Source organism: Lepidochelys kempii, chromosome 5, assembly GCF_965140265.1.
Source record: "Lepidochelys kempii isolate rLepKem1 chromosome 5, rLepKem1.hap2, whole genome shotgun sequence".
Classification (NCBI taxonomy): Eukaryota; Metazoa; Chordata; order Testudines; family Cheloniidae; genus Lepidochelys; species Lepidochelys kempii.
In genome coordinates, this window is record NC_133260.1 from 128,616,872 (window position 1) to 128,637,039 (window position 20,168).

At 44.6% G+C, this 20,168-nt stretch overlaps 1 protein-coding gene across 14 annotated transcripts in view; it reads right to left on the reverse strand.

The window, feature by feature from the left end:
* PCGF3 (polycomb group ring finger 3) overlaps nt 1–14,697 on the reverse strand; it is a 108,589-nt gene extending 93,892 nt beyond the window's left edge. For 9 of the 14 annotated variants that reach the window (XM_073345797.1, XM_073345787.1, XM_073345786.1 and 6 more), the window contains exon 1: nt 14,523–14,612. Coding sequence is in view for 1 of the 14 variants with exons in the window: in XM_073345792.1 (XP_073201893.1) it covers nt 14,523–14,693 (171 nt within the window). In the remaining 13 variants the exon portion in view is untranslated. Of the gene's footprint in view, nt 1–14,522 lie in introns of all 14 variants that reach the window. The other 5 variants (XM_073345798.1, XM_073345788.1, XM_073345782.1 and 2 more) reach the window with 3 other exon arrangements.
* Between the last annotated feature and the right edge of the window lie 5,471 nt (nt 14,698–20,168).

Here is a 20,168-nt window from a genome sequence, read left to right on the forward strand (position 1 = left end):
TGTAACATCGGCTTCTTCCACCTCAGCAAAACCTGCTTTCATGGCCAAGCTGGGGACAACATCTTCACAGCGGGGACAACATCATTAAATCCTATTAAGTCACTGGAGACAATGAGGCAGACAAGGAGGCTGACGGTGCCATAGCCTAGGAGAAGCATGTTGTGCAGCAGCAGTGGCAGCTTCCCCTACTCTGCAAGCACCAGGGGCTCAACCCTCAGCCCGCCCACTCCACCCCTTCCCCCAAGTCCCCACCCTCGACCCGCCTCTTCTCCCCCCCCATCCCCCTTTGCTTTGCAGACTACTTCCACGCTCCTACCCCTGATTGCCAGAGGCAGGAGGGGGGGGCAGGAGGGGAAAGGTGCTGATCCGCATCTGCTGGGGGGGGGGAAGAGCACAGGGAGGCTGCCTGCTGTGGAGAAAGCAGGCATCCAAAACAACGTAAGAGTGGAGCATTGCTCAACTTTAAACAAGTGTGTTCCCTAATTGATCAGCAACGTAACAACGAAACAACGTTAACCGGGACAACTTTAAGCAAGGAGTTCCTGTATTCTCAATTCATTACAATACAGCAAGTTAGAGCACCTATTGGATTTGATTTTGAGAGTTAAAATATACTTTGCCAACTTTATCACCACCAGGTTGTCCTTTCAGAGGCAGCCTTACTCCAACTGTGGGACACAACGCTTGGGGAAAGCAAACCACCAACTGGGACATGTGGAAGTATTTTGTAAGATGGGTAGGCTTTTAACAAATGGCATGGGTGCACATTTTATTTATTTTTCCTGAAGGAGGATTATATAGCAAGGGCTTGTGAAACACTGTGCATATGGAAACAATTCAGGGTTCACAGCGGACAAGTAACTCATCACAACATCCAAGTGCAATGCTTTGGCAAAAAGGGCTAATGTAATCTTTGAATATCTAAACAGGAGCAGGAGTAATGAGCAGGCTTAGGAAGGTGGTTTTACCTCCGTTTACAGCATTTGTGAAACCAGTAATGAAACACTGTATCCAGTTCTGGTGCCGTATTTTTAAAAGGATGCTGAAAAGCTGGAGAGGTTGCAGGAAAGAGCCACAAAAATGCACAAGCTAGTGTAAGTGCCTTACAGTGAGATTTAAACAGCTCAATCTGTTTATTTTATCAAAAAGATAGATTATGGAGTAGAAGTACCTTCACAAGAAGAAAATACCAGTTACTAACAGGTCTTTAATCTAGCAGAGAAAGGCATACCAACAAATGGCCAGAAGTGAAAGCCAAACAAAGTCAAATTAGAAATTAGGCACAAATTTTCAACGGAGTACATGATTAATCATTGGTACAAACTATCAAGGGAAGTGATGTCTTCAAATCAAAAGTTCTGGAACACAAGTTATGCGTCTCAAGACAGGGGCAGCTGCATGAAATTTAATGGCCTGTGCTATACAGAAGGTCAGACTAGGTGATCTAATGGCACCTTCTGGCATTAAACTCTATCATTAGAAGCCTCACTTCAAATGGCCCGAGATATTCTGGGGTTTGGACAAGTCATTCAGAAGGAATGAAGCATGCCATCATTTACACCACCCCACTCCCACAAATCTAGCCTATTCATAGCCACTGTTAACTGGTAGAACACAAACTTAGTAATATAACACCCAGGGTGGATAAAGATCAATGATTTAAAAAAATAAATAAAAAAAACTCAGATGTTTTTTATTTAAATTGGATTTTTTTGGATAAAATGCTTTTTGAGGAAAAAAACCTATCTCATCATGGAATAGGGATTACAAATTCTAATTCTATAGTATGAGACAATATATTCATGTAATGTTTAAGAACAGTTTTGTAAATGAATTTCAATAGTTCATGGATTAGGGACCCAATCTTATGGGGTTCCAAGGGCTTCAGTATAGACTATTTAGGTTAATCTTTCTATCTACCCAATGGGACTCAGTGCTCAGTCTAAAAGATACTATCAGAGATGCTTAGTTTTGCAGTTCTCAAACGATGGATTTGTGTCTCCAGAGATAATATGCTTGTTAACAGCACAAATGTTAATAGATAGGATAGATAGATAGGATAGATAGATAGGATAGATAGATAGGATAGATAGATAGGATAGATAGATAGGATAGATAGATAGGATAGATAGATAGGATAGATAGATAGGATAGATAGATAGGATAGATAGAGGTGAGAAATAACAGACCTCAACCCTATTGTCCCTCTGCAAATGTGTGTACACAGAGTCAACCCCTTACCTCTCTCTCTAAAGGTGCAAAGTTTCAAAAAGTTCAATGAATAGAAGATTGTTGGGAGTGAAATAGATCTGGACAAGGAGAAGAAGTCTGGAGATAAATAAATGTGAGAAGGGAGGTACAGGTAGTAGAAACAAAAGTGAAACTGTTTGAGCAGCATATTCCAGAAGTCTTGAGGTCTTTCTGAGTGTAGCCTTCATTGATCGAAGATCTACCATACCATTCTCTCACTGGAAGGAAAAACCTATAAGGGCAGCAGGCTGTAAAAGAGGCCCCGTTTGGGAATATTTTAATGAAGTTCCTCTACCTGTGGGTAAGACAGGCATGCGTGCAAAATGCAAACAGTGCAACAAAGGAATGCAAGGCCTGGTTGCCCTAATGAAACAACATCATGGGAACTTTCAGAGTAACAGCCGTGTTAGTCTGTATTCGCAAAAAGAAAAGGAGTACTTGTGGCACCTTAGAGACTAACCAATTTATTTGAGCATAAGCTTTCGTGAGCTACAGCTCACTTCATCAGATGCATACTGTGGAAAATACAGAAGATGTTTTTATACACACAAACCATGAAAAAATGGGTGTTTATCACTACAAAAGGTTTTCTCTCTCCCCACCCCACTCTCCTGCTGGTAATAGCTTATCTAAAGTGATCACTCTCCTTACAATGTGCACAATAAGGAAGGTGGGCCACTTCCAGCACAAATCTAGGGTTTAACAAGAACGTCTGAGGAATGGGGGGAGGGGGGGAAGGTAGGAAAAAACAAGGGGAAATAGGTTACCTTGCATAATGACTTAGCCACTCCCAGTCTCTACTCAAGCCTAAGTTAATTGTATCCAATTTCCAAATGAATTCCAATTCAGCAGTCTCTCGTTGGAGTCTGGTTTTGAAGTTTTTCTGTTGTAATATCGCAACTTTCATGTCTGTAATCGCGTGACCAGAGAGATTAAAAAGTGTTCTCCGACTGGTTTATGAATGTTATAGTTCTTGACATCAGATGTGTGTCCATTTATTCTTTTACGTAGAGACTGTCCAGTTTGACCAATGTACATGGCAGAGGGGCATTGCTGGCACATGATGGCATATATCACATTGGTAGATGTGCAGGTGAACGAGCCTCTGATAGTGTAGCTGATGTGATTAGGCCCTATGATGGTGTCCCCTGAATAGATATGTGGGCACAGTTGGCAACGGGCTTTGTTGCAAGGATAGGTTCCTGGGTTAGTGGTTCTGTTGTGTGGTATGTGGTTGCTGGTGACTATTCACTTCAGGTTGGGGGGCTGTCTGTAAGCAAGGACTGGCCTGTCTCCCAAGATTTGAGAGAGTGTTGGGTCATCCTTCAGGATAGGTTGTAGATCCTTGATAATGGGTCGAAGGGGTTTTAGTTGGGGGCTGAAGGTGACGGCTAGTGGCATTCTGTTATTTTCTTTGTTAGGCCTGTCCTGTAGTAGGTAACTTCTGGGAACTCTTCTGGCTCTATCAATCTGTTTCTTCACTTCCGCAGGTGGGTACTGTAGTTGTAAGAATGCTTGATAGAGATCTTGTAGGTGTTTGTCTCTGTCTGAGGGGTTGGAGCAAATGCGGCTGTATCGCAGAACTTGGCTGTAGACAATGGATCATGTTGTGTGGTCTGGATGAAAGCTGGAGGCATGTAGGTAGGAATAGCGGTCAGTAGGTTTCCGGTATAGGGTGGTGTTTATGTGATCATCATTTATTAGCACTGTAGTGTCCAAGAAGTGAATCTCTTGTGTGGGCTGGACCAGGCTGAGGTTGATGGTAGAATCATAGAATCATAGAATATCAGGGTTGGAAGGGACCCCAGAAGGTCATCTAGTCCAACCCCCTCCTCAAAGCAGGACCAATTCCCAGTTAAATCATCCCAGCCAGGGCTTTGTCAAGCCTGACCTTAAAAACCTCTAAGGAAGGAGATTCTACCACCTCCCTAGGTAACGCATTCCAGTGTTTCACCACCCTCTTAGTGAAAAAGTTTTTCCTAATATCCAATCTAAACCTCCCCCACTGCAACTTGAGACCATTACTCCTCGTTCTGTCATCTGCTACCATTGAGAACAGTCTAGAGCCATCCTCTTTGGAACCCCCTTTCAGGTAGTTGAAAGCAGCTATCAAATCCCCCCTCATTCTTCTCTTCTGCAGGCTAAACAATCCCAGCTCCCTCAGCCTCTCCTCATAACTCATGTGTTCCAGTCCCCTAATCATTTTTGTTGCCCTTCGCTGGACTCTCTCCAATTTATCCACAGATAGGATAGAAATAGGATAGAAATTGGATAGAAATTGTTGAAATCATGGTGGAATTCCTCAAGGGCTTCTTTTCCATGGGTCCAGATGATGAAGATGTCATCAATATAGTGCAAGTAGAGTAGGGGCGTTAGGGGACGAGAGCTGAGGAAGTGTTGTTCTAAGTCAGCCATAAAAATGTTGCCATACTGTGGGGTCATGAGGGTCCCCACAGCAGTGCTGCTGATCTGAAGGTATACATTGTCCCCAAATGTAAAATAGTTATGGGTAAGGACAAAGTCACAAAGTTCAGCCACTAGGTTAGCCGTGACATTATCGGGGATAGTGTTCTTGACGGCTCGTAGTCCATCTTTGTGTGGAATGTTGGTGTAGAGGGCTTCTACATCCATAGTGGCCAGGATGGTGTTATCAGGAAGATCACCGATGGATTGTAGTTTCCTCAGGAAGTCAGTGGTGTCTTGAAGGTAGCTGGGAGTGCTGGTAGCGTAGGGCCTGAGGAGGGAGTCTACATAGCCAGACAATCCTGCTGTCAGGGTGCCAATGCCTGAGATGATGTGGCGCCCAGGATTTCCAGGTTTATGGATCTTGGGTAGTAGATAGAATATCCCGGGTCGGCGTTTCAGGGGTGTGTCTGTGCGGATTTGATCTTGTGCTTTTTCAGGGAGTTTCTTGAGCAAATGCTGTAGTTTCTTTTGGTAACTCTCAGTGGGATCAGAGGGTAATGGCTTGTAGAAAGTGGTGTTGGAGAGCTGCCGAGCAGCCTCTTGTTCATATTCCGACATATTAAGGATGACAACAGCACCTCCTTTGTCAGCCTTCTTGATTATGATGTCAGAGCTGTTTCCGAGGCTGTGGATAGCATTGTGTTCTGCACGGCTGAGGGTGTGGGGCAAGTGATGCTGCTTTTCCACAATTTCAGCCCGTGCACGTCGGCGGAAGCACTCTATGTAGAAGTCCAGTCTGCTGTCTCGACCTTCAGGAGGATTATCATACACATACCTTGATTATCATACACATTGTAAGGAGAGTGATCACTTTAGATAAGCTATTACCAGCAGGAGAGTGGGGTGGGGGGAGAGAAAACCTTTTGTAGTGATAAACCATGAAAAAATGGGTGTTTGTGTGTATAAAAACATCTTCTGTATTTTCCACAGTCTGCATCCGATGAAGTGAACTGTAGCTCACAAAAGCTTATGCTCAGATAAATTGGTTAGTCTCTAAGGTGCCATAAGTACTCCTTTTCTTTTTGCGAATACAGACTAACACGGCTGTTACTCTGAAACCTATCACTACAAAAGGTTAACAGCCGTGTTAGTCTGTATTCGCAAAAAGAAAAGGAGTACTTGTGGCACCTTAGAGACTAACCAATTTATCTGAGCATAAGCTTTTGTGAGCTACAGTTCACTTCATCGGATGCAGACTGTGGAAAATACAGAAGATGTTTTTATACACACAAACCATGAAAAAATGGGTGTTTATCACTACAAAAGGTTTTCTCTCCCCCCACCCCACTCTCCTGCTGGTAACAGCTTATCTGAAGTGATCACTCTCTTTACAATGTGTATGATAATCAAGGTGGGCCATTTCCAGCACAAATCCAGGGTTTAACAAGAACGTCTGAGGAACAAGGGGGAGGGGGCGGGGGAAGAAGAAACAAGGGGAAATAGGTTACTTTTTATAATAACTCAACCATTCCCACTCTCTATTCAAGCCTAAATTAATTGTATCCAATCTGCAAATTAATTCCAATTCATGAGACATGTTCCTTCTCAAGAGGAAGCTGCGTTGAAGATGATGAAAGGAACAAGTCTGAACATGCAGAATCTTCAGGTTTGTAAACTTTTTTTTTATTTCATACTTCTTTCTTAAGGACTGCCTGTCTTCCTTCTGGACTATTCTTGAATTCTCATGTTTGAGCAAAAAATATAGTTGTTACTCTATGGTACTATCAATTTTAGATGCAGTTGTGATAAAAAAAACAAACGGCTGAAATAGGCAGATCTTCCTTGCACAATTTCACCTTTGAAGTAGTACTGAGTGTTAGTGAATGCAATAAGTAATACTAAATGAGCAGTATGGTAATAATAATTAAATAACTGCATTGACTTATTTTGTTTAGGAGAATCGATCCTCAACATACAGAATTCTGAAGACTATCCACCTTCAAGATCACCATCATTTTCTATAGTTTCAGAGTTATCTGACAGGGATAGTGTTTCAGTCACATCATGTATGTCACATAGCCACAATATATCACCTGTAGCAAAGACGAAAAAAAAACTCCATCATCCAAAAACAACCATAGATAAGTTTGTGATAAGAACCCAGCAGATTACAAAAAGAGTTAATTGATGAAAAAATTGCCCAGTTTGTTTATGCAATAAACTCTCCTTTTTGTATGATTGAGAACCCACACTTCATTAACATGGTTCAGTCATTAAGACCAGGATACAGTCCACCCAACAGAGCAGATATTGCAGGCAAACTGCTGGATAAAGTGTATGAAAGAGAAACTGAGCAGTGTGCAAAAGGTCTAGAGGATGAAATTGTTAACCTGAGTCTTGATGGGTGGAGCAATGTCCACAATGATCCTGTTGTATGTGCTTGTGTGACAACAGAAGAAGGGAATGTCTTCCTTACAGAAACAACTGATACATCAGGAAATGCACACACAGCAGAATATTTACAAGTAGCAGCAGTAAAAGCTATAACAAACTGAAAAAAAATTCAAATGTCTAATACGCCGCTTGGTCACAGACAATTCTGCAAATGTATCAGAGAAGAAATTATTTAGGAGAGAGTGAAGAGAGTCCCAAGCTAATAATATATGGTCGTAGTGCTCATTTGATGCACCTCCTAGCCACAGACTTCAGTGTTCCAGAAATAAAGGCTAATGTTGTTGAAACTGCAAAGTACTTCCCGTAACAACCACTTTGCAGCAGCTGCTCTGAAAAAAGTGGGAGGAACCAAGCCAACTCTCCCACAAGACGTGCAATGAACTCAGTAGTGGACAGTTTTGAGCACTATATCAAGAACTGGCCTAATCTCATGACAGTTTGTGAACAAAATCGTGAAAAAATAGATGGCACTGTCATAGCCAAAGATCTCAACATTGGGCTTAAGAGAAATGTAGAACACATGCTGAGTACCCTGACGCCTATTTCTGTAGCCTTGAACAAAAAGAAATAGCTGTTTTATTGCTGACACTGTTGAAATTTTGAAGGAACTGAGTGAGATCTTAAAAAGAGAAATATGCAATGACAGAGTTAAATTACAAGCATTAAAAAAACCGAATGGGACAAGCACTATCTCCAGCTCATTTTCTTGCAAATATTCTCAATACTTGGTACCAGGGTCAAACCTTAACTGCTGAAGAGGAGTTGGCTAGGACATGGACATCCAGCAATCATCCCTTCATAATGCCAACTATAATAAACTTCAGAGCTAAGGGTGAACCGTTCAAGAAATATATGTTTGCTGATGATGTTTTAAAGAAAGTCATACCAGTGAACTGGTGGAAGTCACTTAAGCACTTGGATTCAGAGACTATTGAAGTGATAAACTCACTTTTAACAGTAGCTTCTTCCACTGGTATAGAAAGAACATTTTCTTCCTTTGGACTAATTCATTCCAAATTGAGAAATTGTTTGGGACCTGAAAAAGCAGGAAAGCTTGTTTTTCTTTTCCAGATTATGAACAAAAAGGAAAATGAAGGTGAAGACAACTGAGTTAGTTGCAGGAGCCAATATTTTAAGTTTCTCACGTTGACCTGGCTGATATAGTCAATTTAATTTTTTTTTTTAAGATTTCATTTAACTATTTTAGTTAAAATCAATTTTAAACACAAACAAACCTGATTTTAAAAAACTTGAATGTTTAACTAAATTCAAAAATTCGTATGCCTGTTTTGTTAAAAAAATTATACGTTTGCTGTTGAAGAAAAAGATCCAGAATACATAACATTGTTGTTTTAGTTAACTAAAACAATTTAAATGTCTGTCTGGTGATGTTCTCCTCCTAATACAGCACGGCAAGAAAATCCTCCAAATATTGGAGAGAGTTCACCTCCCAATTACTTCATAAATATCTGCTTCAATTACCCTCGGTAAATGATGTAATCAAACAATCATTCATTTTCTGATATAGCTGTAAAACTAATCTGAAAAGTTTTCAAAATAAATCACTTTAAAAATATATAGTGTGTACCTTCTAAAAATGAAACCTACATCTATCTCTGAGTTGTGAAGAATATGTTTTAAGGTTATAACAACCAACAAGAATGCACTTTTATGTAGAAATCTATGATTAAATCAATTTGATTTAAATCAAATCCACACAGATTACACCACAAAAAATGCCTTGTCTAATACGTTAACACATATAGAATTATTTTGGCAATACAATGCACTTCAACTTAGTAATCAATTTACTAATAGCTTCAATTATGACAATCTATGTACTTACACCAATAAATGACTCCCACATATTAGAAAACACTATCAGCAGAAGTGAACCATAGCTTTCTAGATAAAATACTTGAAAGTACAAGAGAACTAGCTAACTTCAAGTTGTTCCTTCAGTTGACAAAATGAAAACAGCATTGTACAAGAATGTATATTTCATACGAAAGCTGTGCAATCTGGGGACACCGGCTGGGTTTACATATTGTTCTAAATAGGTTGAGGTTTATATTTGTACATGGGTAGATTATGTGTTTTTGAGTGCACGCTGTTAGAGAATCTCTCAGAGAGAGTCTATTGGGCTAGGTCTTTTTTCATTTTGAATTACAGTCATAATTCACCTAAGATTTATAATACATCCACTACTACTTCAATGGATATATGTTCTATTGAAGATACAGAAGAAGTGTCACACATTGACTATCTGGATATAAGAATAAGGGGTGAAAAATTATTCATGTGTAGGTTAAATTGAGAGGTTTGTCGACAAGATAATCATTTGCAAGCCAGCAATTCAATGATATTCACTTTTAGCTAGCTGAAAAAACTTGTTTTCATAATTAAATCAGCTACTGCATATCAGCATCAGGTGTGTATTAAGGAATAAATGTTTCCCATCTTAACAGAAGCCAAGACAAAGCTATGCTATTTGTGAAGTGTAGACAATTATCCCCAAGTTCATTTGATACTATTGGAAGTTATTGCCATTGAATTACAAGTTTTAATCTTAAAACTTTGGGACATTTTAAGTTACTGTCAGTCACAAGGTTAGAATATGAAAGGATCATAAAGTTATCTGTCAAAAGCAGCTCAAATGCATGTCCATGGGGATATCATAAATTCACTTCCTGTCACTCTAGAGCGAGATGAAAAATAATGATTTTGAGGTAGTTGAAAGAAATATGGAAGGAACTTTCAGTTGAGAGGGCTTTTAAAACACACACAGACTATAATGATGAAAAGTACAAAGATGTGGAACTGCTACTTGGGGTTTCCTTAAAGTAAACTATTCTCTTGCGGCAAATCCACTTTTCAAATTAATCTTCTATAAATGTTTAAAAATTATGTATTTGAGAATATCTTCATTAATAAAACTCTCAGAAAACAAATGGGAAGGCTGCATTCCATTGTCAAATGCTTCATACCCTCATCAAAACAATACAAATGCACTGTACTGACAGTACATGGGCTCTTACTATAAGATTTAACATTTTTCATGAATCAAGTTAATTGCAGTACATACATAGGTAGATACATTTCCAGAGTTTGCATACATCAGCACAGTTCCTGATCAGAAGCACCTCTGGGGAAAAGCACCATTAGCACTAGATCAGGTATACACAGCAACACTACAACTGATTTGGTTATAGTAGGAGGTGGCCTTTTTCAAAAAGCAAATACAGTAACCTATTTTGTCTGGCAAGGGCTGACAAGTCACTTCAGGAACTGACAATTTTCTGATTTTCCTCTGAAGAGAATTTTCACTATTTTGCACAGTACATAGTTCTGTCTCTGTAGTTGCTTCAGAAAGGTTAGAGAACTCTCACTCTCAACCAAACAACAGCCTTTCTAAGAGTAAAAAAAGTGTCTGAATTATCAAGCCATTGTTTGGTTCTGTTCCACTCCCTCCTCCCCACAAACTTAGCCCTGTAACATACCTGGAAGAATTCTAAACCTCTGAGATGAGGGGTTTTGTTAAACTTTTCTCCAGTTTGTTTTCCCCCTTGTTACTATATATGCTGTGAACTTGACACACACAGGTAGAATATTAATTAGGAAATATATGAATTATATTTTCTTGAGAGAATCTAAGTATGGCAATGTTCCTAAACTGCTGAATATTTGTACTGTTTCACTGCAGTACAAGAGTGTAGTGTATGGATCTCTTCTACCAGACTAGTGGCATCATCTTTAACAAAAAGCCAGTGGCATTTCACAACGGCTGGGATTGCTTTTGGTGCAAAGCAACTTTCTTTTATCCTCTCTAGTCTACATGAACGCAGCAAGTAGAGAGTCTTTAAGCCAATCAGCCTGACCCTTAATTGCTTAACATTTGCCTTTAGTTTTACTATGAATTTAGTTTAGACAGAACTTTTGTTAATAAAAATGCAACACATAACTAGCAGATTCTAGACATTGACAGCATCTGCCCAGATCTGAACTTATTTTGATCAGACTGAAGGACAGCCAAGCTAGAGCAAACTAGCACAAGACAAAATTGACAGTGTACTTATACCAACACTACTGCATAGCCCTAGATGACATTCAACCATTTTTATTAGTGATGTCAAAAAGTAGTAAACATTCAAGAGCACCCGGAGGTGGAAGAGCTAAAGTTAGTCTTATATCACCAAGCACAATGTGCTCCAAATTATTAAGAAATACTTAAAAGCATTTATGTTTCAAACTATGTACCAACTGGGCCCCCTGCCCAATATGAAAGAACACCAGAAAATGCTGGTGCTCAAATTCCTGCAAGACATCTTGCTCCACTTCATGTTTTTAAGATATTATAGCTTCAAAGATGCAGTTGATGGGAAGCAGATGATTACAGACTTGAATGGTTTTCAAAACACAGGTTCACATCAATTCAACAGGTGACTTCTTCCTAACATCAATAAGCCAGTTGGAGTTTCCATGCAAACATTTATTTTAATGTATTCCATGGGTGGTTTACTGTAGAGTCCAATTTTCAAAAAGATTCTAGTTTCAGCTCTTAGTGACCACCAATTTTGTTCATTTTTTCCAGTTAACTAAAGACCACCTAGCTTAAGGAGCCATTTGGGAACACAATATTGAAGTCCATTAAAGCAGAAATGTAATACTCAAGTATGTTAGTGGAGAAGTAATATTTAGTAAGGTTACCTGTTTACAATATAAGTCTGTTTCACATCTAGTGGACACAGTTTGGGCAGGTCTACACAACAGCGGGGATCGATGCTTTGAGATCAATCCACCAGCGGTCTATTTAGAGGGTCTAGTAAAGACCCGCCAAATCGACTGCAGATTTCTCATCCGGGGTGGAGTACAGTGGTGGACTAGAGAGCAGAGTAAGGTAAATCAACGGGAGATTTTCTCCCATAGACCCCCCCCGGTAACTCAACCTAAGGTATGTCGACTCCAGATATGTTATTCACATAGATGGAGTTGCATAACATAGGTCGACGTACCGCAGTAGTGTAGACATAGCCTTAGTCGGATGAGTCTACGAAAATGCAGGATTAAGTTGATCAGAACTAATGATTATAGTACTGTACCTTGAGGTTCTGGTTCAGAGTTTATCTAGTAGTAAAAAACCCTCATACAATGGTGTTTAGTTTTATCTAGATAGGCATTTATACTGTGCTAGCATTGCTATCGAATCTCAATCAACTTCAAGACAACACAAAATTTAACAAGTATTCAACCAAGACTCACATGATAAGATTTGGCTAGATCAGTCCATATGAATAAAAAATATGACAGATTTTTGGTCTGATAAGGGCTTTGAAAAAAAATGCAATCTTTATACCAGCACCCAAATTTAAATCAATAAGTCTTTTCTGCTGTAGCTTCTGAAGGGCACTCTTTAAAAAGATTGGTGTCCCCCATCCTACTGTAGTAAATGATCACTGACTTCTTCCAGTTCCACACAGAATGTATTCCCTTACATACACTTTTAATTAATATGTTTTAGTGGGCAGCTAAGAAATTTAAACAAGGCCTTTCTATGTAGCATAAAAGTCATCCATTACTAGAAAGGAAACTTCTAACCTATCAAATAAATCTTATGAATTACAAACAAACCTTTACAAGGCACATCACTAGCTAAAACAGCTTTTTATTTAAATCAGTCACTGAGGGAATGAGAAGTTCTCATTGTTAAAAGACCCAATACTCGTCAATATGGAACATACACAACACTTAGCGCTAAGAAAAGTTGTACTTAAGTCCTCGAACTACACAGAATTCCAATTAATAATCTGAAACTTTAGATTGTTTTACACTGTAAAACAAACAATGTAAGTAAGTTGTAGTATACATTACATCTTGAGGTTTACATGCCTATAGATGTGAAGCATTTTTCTAAAAGGATATTTGTTTTTCTAACAACAAGTAGGACAGTTTAGCAGTAATAAACCTGGAGAACATCAAAGTTTTCAAAAGGAAAATTCCAGAGCACAATGTGATAATTAAGCAAAATCTATAAAGACTGGATTTGATACATTGATAACCAGGGCCCTGAGTGTAGAAAAACAGTTACACTAACTCTGGATTAAAGTTATGTTAAATTAGAAGTATTTAATTTTTTCAGAGTGAGTTCCACTTGCACTAGTAAAAGGGCATTCAAATAGTAATATGGTGGAAGTACCAAGACCTTTAACCACGATAGCATCAAGTTCATGATACACTACATTTCATCTCAGGCCAGTTTGAGGTGACGCTAATCACTTGTGGACTAAAAGACACTGCAGTGCTACTATTAAATTGCACCTTGCTGAGAAGACACAACATCACAGCTGAAAACAACCAAACTTCACTGTGTAACATCAGGACCGTGAGAAAATTTTGGCAAAAAAACGATCCATTATTTTACCAATTGGTGCCACCTTCGGGTGATGCTTTTCACAAGCCTAAAACCTATAAACTATTCCAGATTGCTACACACACCTCATGCCACTAAGAGCCATAGCTATCCATAGCTCAGGTCACTTCTCACGCAGTTTAACCCTACTTCTCTCGATGGACGCAGGGACAGACATTTTTCAAAAGATGGGGGGTTTCTTAGCAACGTAAACCAACCCTTGATTGGGGGGGGGGGGGTTCAGAAGGAGACTCCGCCAGCCCCCACCCCACACCAGACCCAGACACATCTGAGATACTGCACAGCAGGGGCGTCTCTGCCAAGCTTGTGGGACACACGGAGCTGGGGCCAGGCACTACCAGGGCAGGCCGAGCGGGCTCCCCCACATGCCAGGCGGCTCTGCACCCTGGGAGAAGGGGGCTGCAGAGAGGAGAGCCCTTGCCATACAAAGCCAGGAGAGGGACGGACGGACAGACAGACAGACAGCGGGGGGGGGGAGATAGAAGCACAGACAGACACCCACACCGCAGCCCAAGGGGGGGAGGGGGCGGGCTGGTAGAAGCGGACAGACAGACAGAGGAAGGGACGGACAGACAGGCACAGCGGGGACGGACGAATGGACACACACGGGGGGGACAGGGAAGCGGACAAACAGACAGACACAGCCGGGGGGGAGGGGTGCAGACGTCCTTGACAAACCCCGCTGCTGCCGCCGACGCAGAAAGTTAAAGCGCCCCCTCCCCAGGCTAGGGGGACGGAGGGGCCGGCCCTGATCCCCTCCCGGCGCCCCCTCCCTGGCGAAAGGCTGGGGGAGACGGGGGAGGCGGCGGCGGCGACTCCCGGGGGAGGCGGCGGCGGCGACTCCCGGGGGAGCGGGCGCCGGACCCTCCCCCGCCCCGCGCCGGGGGTCTCGGGGCTGCTCCTCGGCAGCTTGCCATGGCGCGGCCCGCTGGAGCGGGGGCAGCCCCGCAGGGCCGCCGCGGGGGGAAGGGGGCCCGGCACTGACCTGGCGGCGCGGGGGCCGGGGCGCCGTGTCCGCCCGCGGGGGGGGCTCCACTCCCTCCGACTCTCCCCCCAAAAGAAGGAAAAAATTCCGGCCGGAGTTTAAAACAAAGAGGCGGAAATAGCCGAGCGGCGCCGAGGGCGGCCGAGCGGGGGCGCCGCGCACCGGGAGCATGCGCACTGCCCGCGCCCGCCTCCCACACGCGCGGAGGGAAGGGGGCTGCGCTCGTGTCGCCGACCGCGGGAGGGGAGGTGACGTGCGCGCGCGGGGAGCATTAGAGCAGCCGTGTGCCCCCTCCTCCCGTGCGGGGAGCCCTAGCTCCACCCTCCCCCCGCAGGGAATCCCCATGGGAACCTGCCCCGTGCCTCCACGAGTGCGGGGGGGCTGGGAACGCCCCGCCCACCGACAGGGGGTGCGGGCTTAAGAAGCACCTAGCAACAGCCTGCGCCCCCCGCCGCCAGACACCCCCAACCCTCCACTAACCCCTACCCACACACACACCCCATCACACAGAGCTGGACACCCCCATCCTCACCGCCAGACCCCTCCCCCAACTCTCCACTAAACCCCTTTTCCCCACACACACACACCCCATCACACAGAGCTGGACACCCCCATCCTCACCGCCAGACCCCTCCCCCAACTCTCCACTAAACCCCTTTTCCCCACACACACACACCCCATCACACAGAGCTGAACACCCCCATCCTCACCGCCAGACCCCTCCCCCAACTCTCCACTAAACCCCTTTTCCCCACACACACACACCCCATCACACAGAGCTGGACACCCCCATCCTCACCGCCAGACCCCTCCCCCAACTCTCCACTAAACCCCTTTTCCCCACACACACACACACCCCATCACACAGAGCTGGACACCCCCATCCTCACCGCCAGACCCCTCCCCCAACTCTCCACTAAACCCCTTTTCCCCACACACACACACCCCATCACACAGAGCTGGACACTCCCATCCTCACCGCCAGACCCCTCCCCCAACTCTCCATTAAACCCCTTTTCCCCACACACACACACCCCATCACACAGAGCTGGACACTCCCATCCTCACCGCCAGACCCCTCCCCCAACTCTCCACTAAACCCCTTTTCCCCACACACACACACCCCATCACACAGAGCTGGACACCCCCATCCTCACCGCCAGACCCCTCCCCCAACTCTCCACTAAACCCCTTTTCCCCACACACACACACCCCATCACACAGAGCTGGACACTCCCATCCTCACCACCAGACCCCTCCCCCAACTCTCCACTAAACCCCTTTTCCCCACACACACACACCCCATCACACAGAGCTGGACACCCCCATCCTCACCGCCAGACCCCTCCCCCAACTCTCCACTAAACCCCTTTTCCCCACACACACACCCCATCACACAGAGCTGGACACTCCCATCCTCACCGCCAGACCCCTCCCCCAACTCTCCACTAAACCCCTTTTCCCCACACACACACCCTCATCACACAGGGCTGGACAACCCCATCCTCACCGCCAGACCCCTCCCCCAACTCTCCACTAAACCCCTTTTCCCCACACACACACACCCTCATCACACAGGGCTGGACAACCCCATCCTCACTGCCAGACCCTTTCCCCAGCTCTCCACTAAACCCCTTCCCCCACATCCACCTTCATCACACAGGGCTGGACACCCCCATCCTCACTGCCAGACCCCTCCCCCAGCTTGCCACTAAACCCCTTTCCCCCCCCACACACACCCTCATCCTCACTGCCAGACCCCTCCCCCAACTCTCCACTAAACCCCTTTCCACCCCACACACACCCCCATCCTCACTGCCAGACCCCTCCCCCAGCTCTCCACTAAACCCCTTTTCCCCACACACACACACCCTCATCACACAGGGCTGGACAACCCCATCCTCACTGCCAGACCCTTCCCCCAACTCTCCACTAAACCCCTTCCCCCACATCCACCTTCATCACACAGGGCTGGACACCCCCATCCTCACTGCCAGACCCCTCCCCCAACTCTCCACTAAACCCCTTTTCCCCACACACACACACCCTCATCACACAGGGCTGGACAACCCCATCCTCACTGCCAGACCCTTTCCCCAAATCTCCACTAAACCCCTTCCCCCACATCCCCCTTCATCACACAGGGCTGGACACCCCCATCCTCACTGCCAGACCCCTCCCCCAACTCTCCACTAAACCCCTTTTCCCCACACACACACACCCTCATCACACAGGGCTGGACAACCCCATCCTCACTGCCAGACCCTTTCCCCAAATCTCCACTAAACCCCTTCCCCCACATCCCCCTTCATCACACAGGGCTGGACACCCCCATCCTCACTGCCAGACCCCTCCCCCAGCTCTCCACTAAACCCCTTTCCCCCCACACACACACCCTCATCCTCACTGCCAGACCCCTCCCCCAACTCTCCACTAAACCCCTTTTCCCCACACACACACACCCTCATCACACAGGGCTGGATAACCCCATCCTCTCTGCCAGACCCCTCCCCCAACTCTCCACTAAACCCCTTCCCCCACATCCACCTTCATCACACAGGGCTGGATAACCCCATCCTCTCTGCCAGACCCTTCCCCCAAATCTCCACTAAACCCCTTCCCCCACATCCACCTTCATCACACAGGGCTGGACACCCCCATCCTCACTGCCAGACCCCTCCCCCAACTCTCCACTAAACCCCTTCCCCCACATCCACCTTCATCACACAGGGCTGGACACCCCCATCCTCACTGCCAGACCCCTCCCCCAGCTCTCCACTAAACCCCTTTCCCCCCACACACACACCCTCATCCTCACTGCCAGACCCCTCCCCCAGCTCTCCACTAAACCCCTTTCCACCCCCCACACACACCCGCATCACACAGGGCTGGAGACCCTGATCCCTACTGCCAGACACCCTCTCCCCAACTCTCCACTAAACCCCTTCCCACACACACACACATACACACACACACACATCACACAGGGCTGGACACCCCCATCCCCACTGCCAACCCCCCCCCAACCCTCCACTAAAGGCTCTAGGACAACCCCTCCCCCCACATACAAACACCCCCTCACACAAGGTTGGACAACCCAATTCCCACTGCCACACAACCCCCAAACCTCCACTAAAGGCTCTAGGATAACTGCTCCCCCACACACACCCTCACACAGGGCTGCACACCCACATCCCACCAGGCCAGACTCCCCCCAGCCCCACACACACACACAGCCAGATACCCCCGAACTCTCACCAACACCCTCAATGCAATACAAAAAGCTCTGTGACAAACCACTTACACACACACCCCCATATGAGACAGTCAGATACCCCCAACCCTCCACCCTAGCACTAAAGATTCCTTTTCAACACACCCCAACAATCTCGTCACAGACAAGGCTAAACACCCCCTACTGCCAGCTCACCATAACACCCAGGCATGCATGAACACCACCACAAGCAAAAGGCTCCAGAAATATCTGCTGGTGCCCACTCCAAAACACACAGCACCAATCCCCCACGCGCTGCTAAAGGCACCAGAAAAACATCTACTGAAACCCCCACAGAGCATTGCCAAAACACTCAATTCGCTTAAAAATCCTGACCATTTAAAGACAATTTTGGGGTGCTATTTACTTGCTTTCCAGTTTGAGTCTCAGGTTACACATCTTTTTAAGGTTTTTTTCCTACAACTTTGAGGGCTAGAAACCTAACTTTTTAAATAAAAAAAGAAAAAGAAGAAAACTGATACATTCAATCATATACCTCCATGAGCTGAGGTTTAAGAAATACACCAGTTACTGAGAGACTCACAAGAGCTGGCAAAACTGAATTATATGCAAATTACCTAATGAGCTAATTTGCAGATAGACCATACACTGCAGTTAATGAAAGTAGGTGGATTTAGTGCTGGTGAAAAGCATTGACTTGACAAGCGTACCTGAAGTCCTCTGCATTTAGTGGACAAGCTTCCTGCATTGCCATTAGAGCAAGAGGCAATAAGAAGAAGGATAGCTCAGTGGTTCGAGCACTTTGCTAAACCCAGAGTTGTGAATTCAATCCTTGAGGGGGCCATTTAGAGATCTGGGCCAAAAATTGGCGATTGGTCCTACTTTGAGAAGGAGGTTGGACTAGATGACCTCCTGAGGTCCCTTCCAACCCTGATATTCTGTGTGAATACTGATCTGGGGGAGGAGCTTCCTCTAGGAGTAAAAGGAGGGGGGTAGTTCAACTCCATGCAGTTATTACATTCTATCAGGTCATTCAGATCTGAAGAAGAGCTCTGTGTAGCTCAAAAGCATGTCTCTTCCTCCTCCACCTTGTCTCTCTATCAAGTCTGTCAATTCATGCAAGCATCATGGTGAGTTTGTGATGTGGGATCTGTAACTGAGGACCAAACTCATCCCAAATAGGGGATACTAATCATCATCCCTTAGACGGAAAATTATAAACTCTACTGAGCTGGACTGGGGTCAAACTGGTGACCTATAGATGAAAGGCTCTGTAACTCATTAGTAGTGCCCTGAGGCATCCAATCCCTCACAAAAATGCTAATAACACACCGTCAAAAATTAGGCTTGTTTTCTTGAAATATAAATTTATTAAATGCAGTTCTAATACAATATTAACACAACAGCCAAATTCTCTTCTCCACAGATTGTTTCTGCAATATAATACCGTTTCCCATTAGAACTATTCCATGATCACATTTGGGGTGGGGGAGGACACATACATACACAAAAACCATGTAAAAGAACGTTAAGATTGCAAAGACAAGTACTCCAAAATTAAGACTTTCCGAAATTAAAATTACCAGTGCAAACCTGTATCTTCCCATATGTTCATGGTACTCTTTAGTTACATGCTCACACACTATTTTCCCACATAGTTGTTCAGCAGTATTTTAACCCAGGACTTTCAGAGCCAAAGGATAGGTGGCTTCCACTTCAACTAGAAGAGCAACTGGTAGCACAGGTAGGCTGTCCTGTGTGGTACAGTCCCTAGAGGGGACATAGCACTTTGCCCATTTGTTACCCAATATTCCACTATTGTCTTAAGCATTTATGTATCTACTCCTGAGGTCTATTCCTGGTTCTAAGAGCAAAGTGATATCTAGTGGCTAGATCAGTGGGTACATACAGTAAGCCAAACCTATAGAAGCTGGATATGAGTCAACAGTGTGCCATTGTTGCCAAGAAGGCCAATGGCATTTTGGGATGTATAAGTAGGGGCATTGCCAGCAGATCAAGGGATGTGATCATTCCCCTCTATTTGACATTGGTGAGGCCTCATCTGGAGTACTGTGTCCAGTTTTGGGCCCCACACTACAATAAGGATGTGAAAAAATTGGAAAGCGTCCAGCGGAGGGCAACAAAAATGATTAGGGGACTGGAACACATGACTTATGAGGAGAGGCTGAGGGAACTGGGATTGTTTAGTCTGTGGAAGAGAAGAATGAGGGGGGATTTGATAGCTGCTTTCAAGTACCTGAAAGGGGGTTCCAAAGAGGATGGATCTAAGACTGTTCTCAGTGGTAGCAGATGACAGAACAAGGAGTAATGGTCTCAAGTTGCAGTGAGGGAGGTTTAGGTTGGATATTAGGAAACACTTTTTCACTAAGAGGGTGGTGAAACACTGGAAT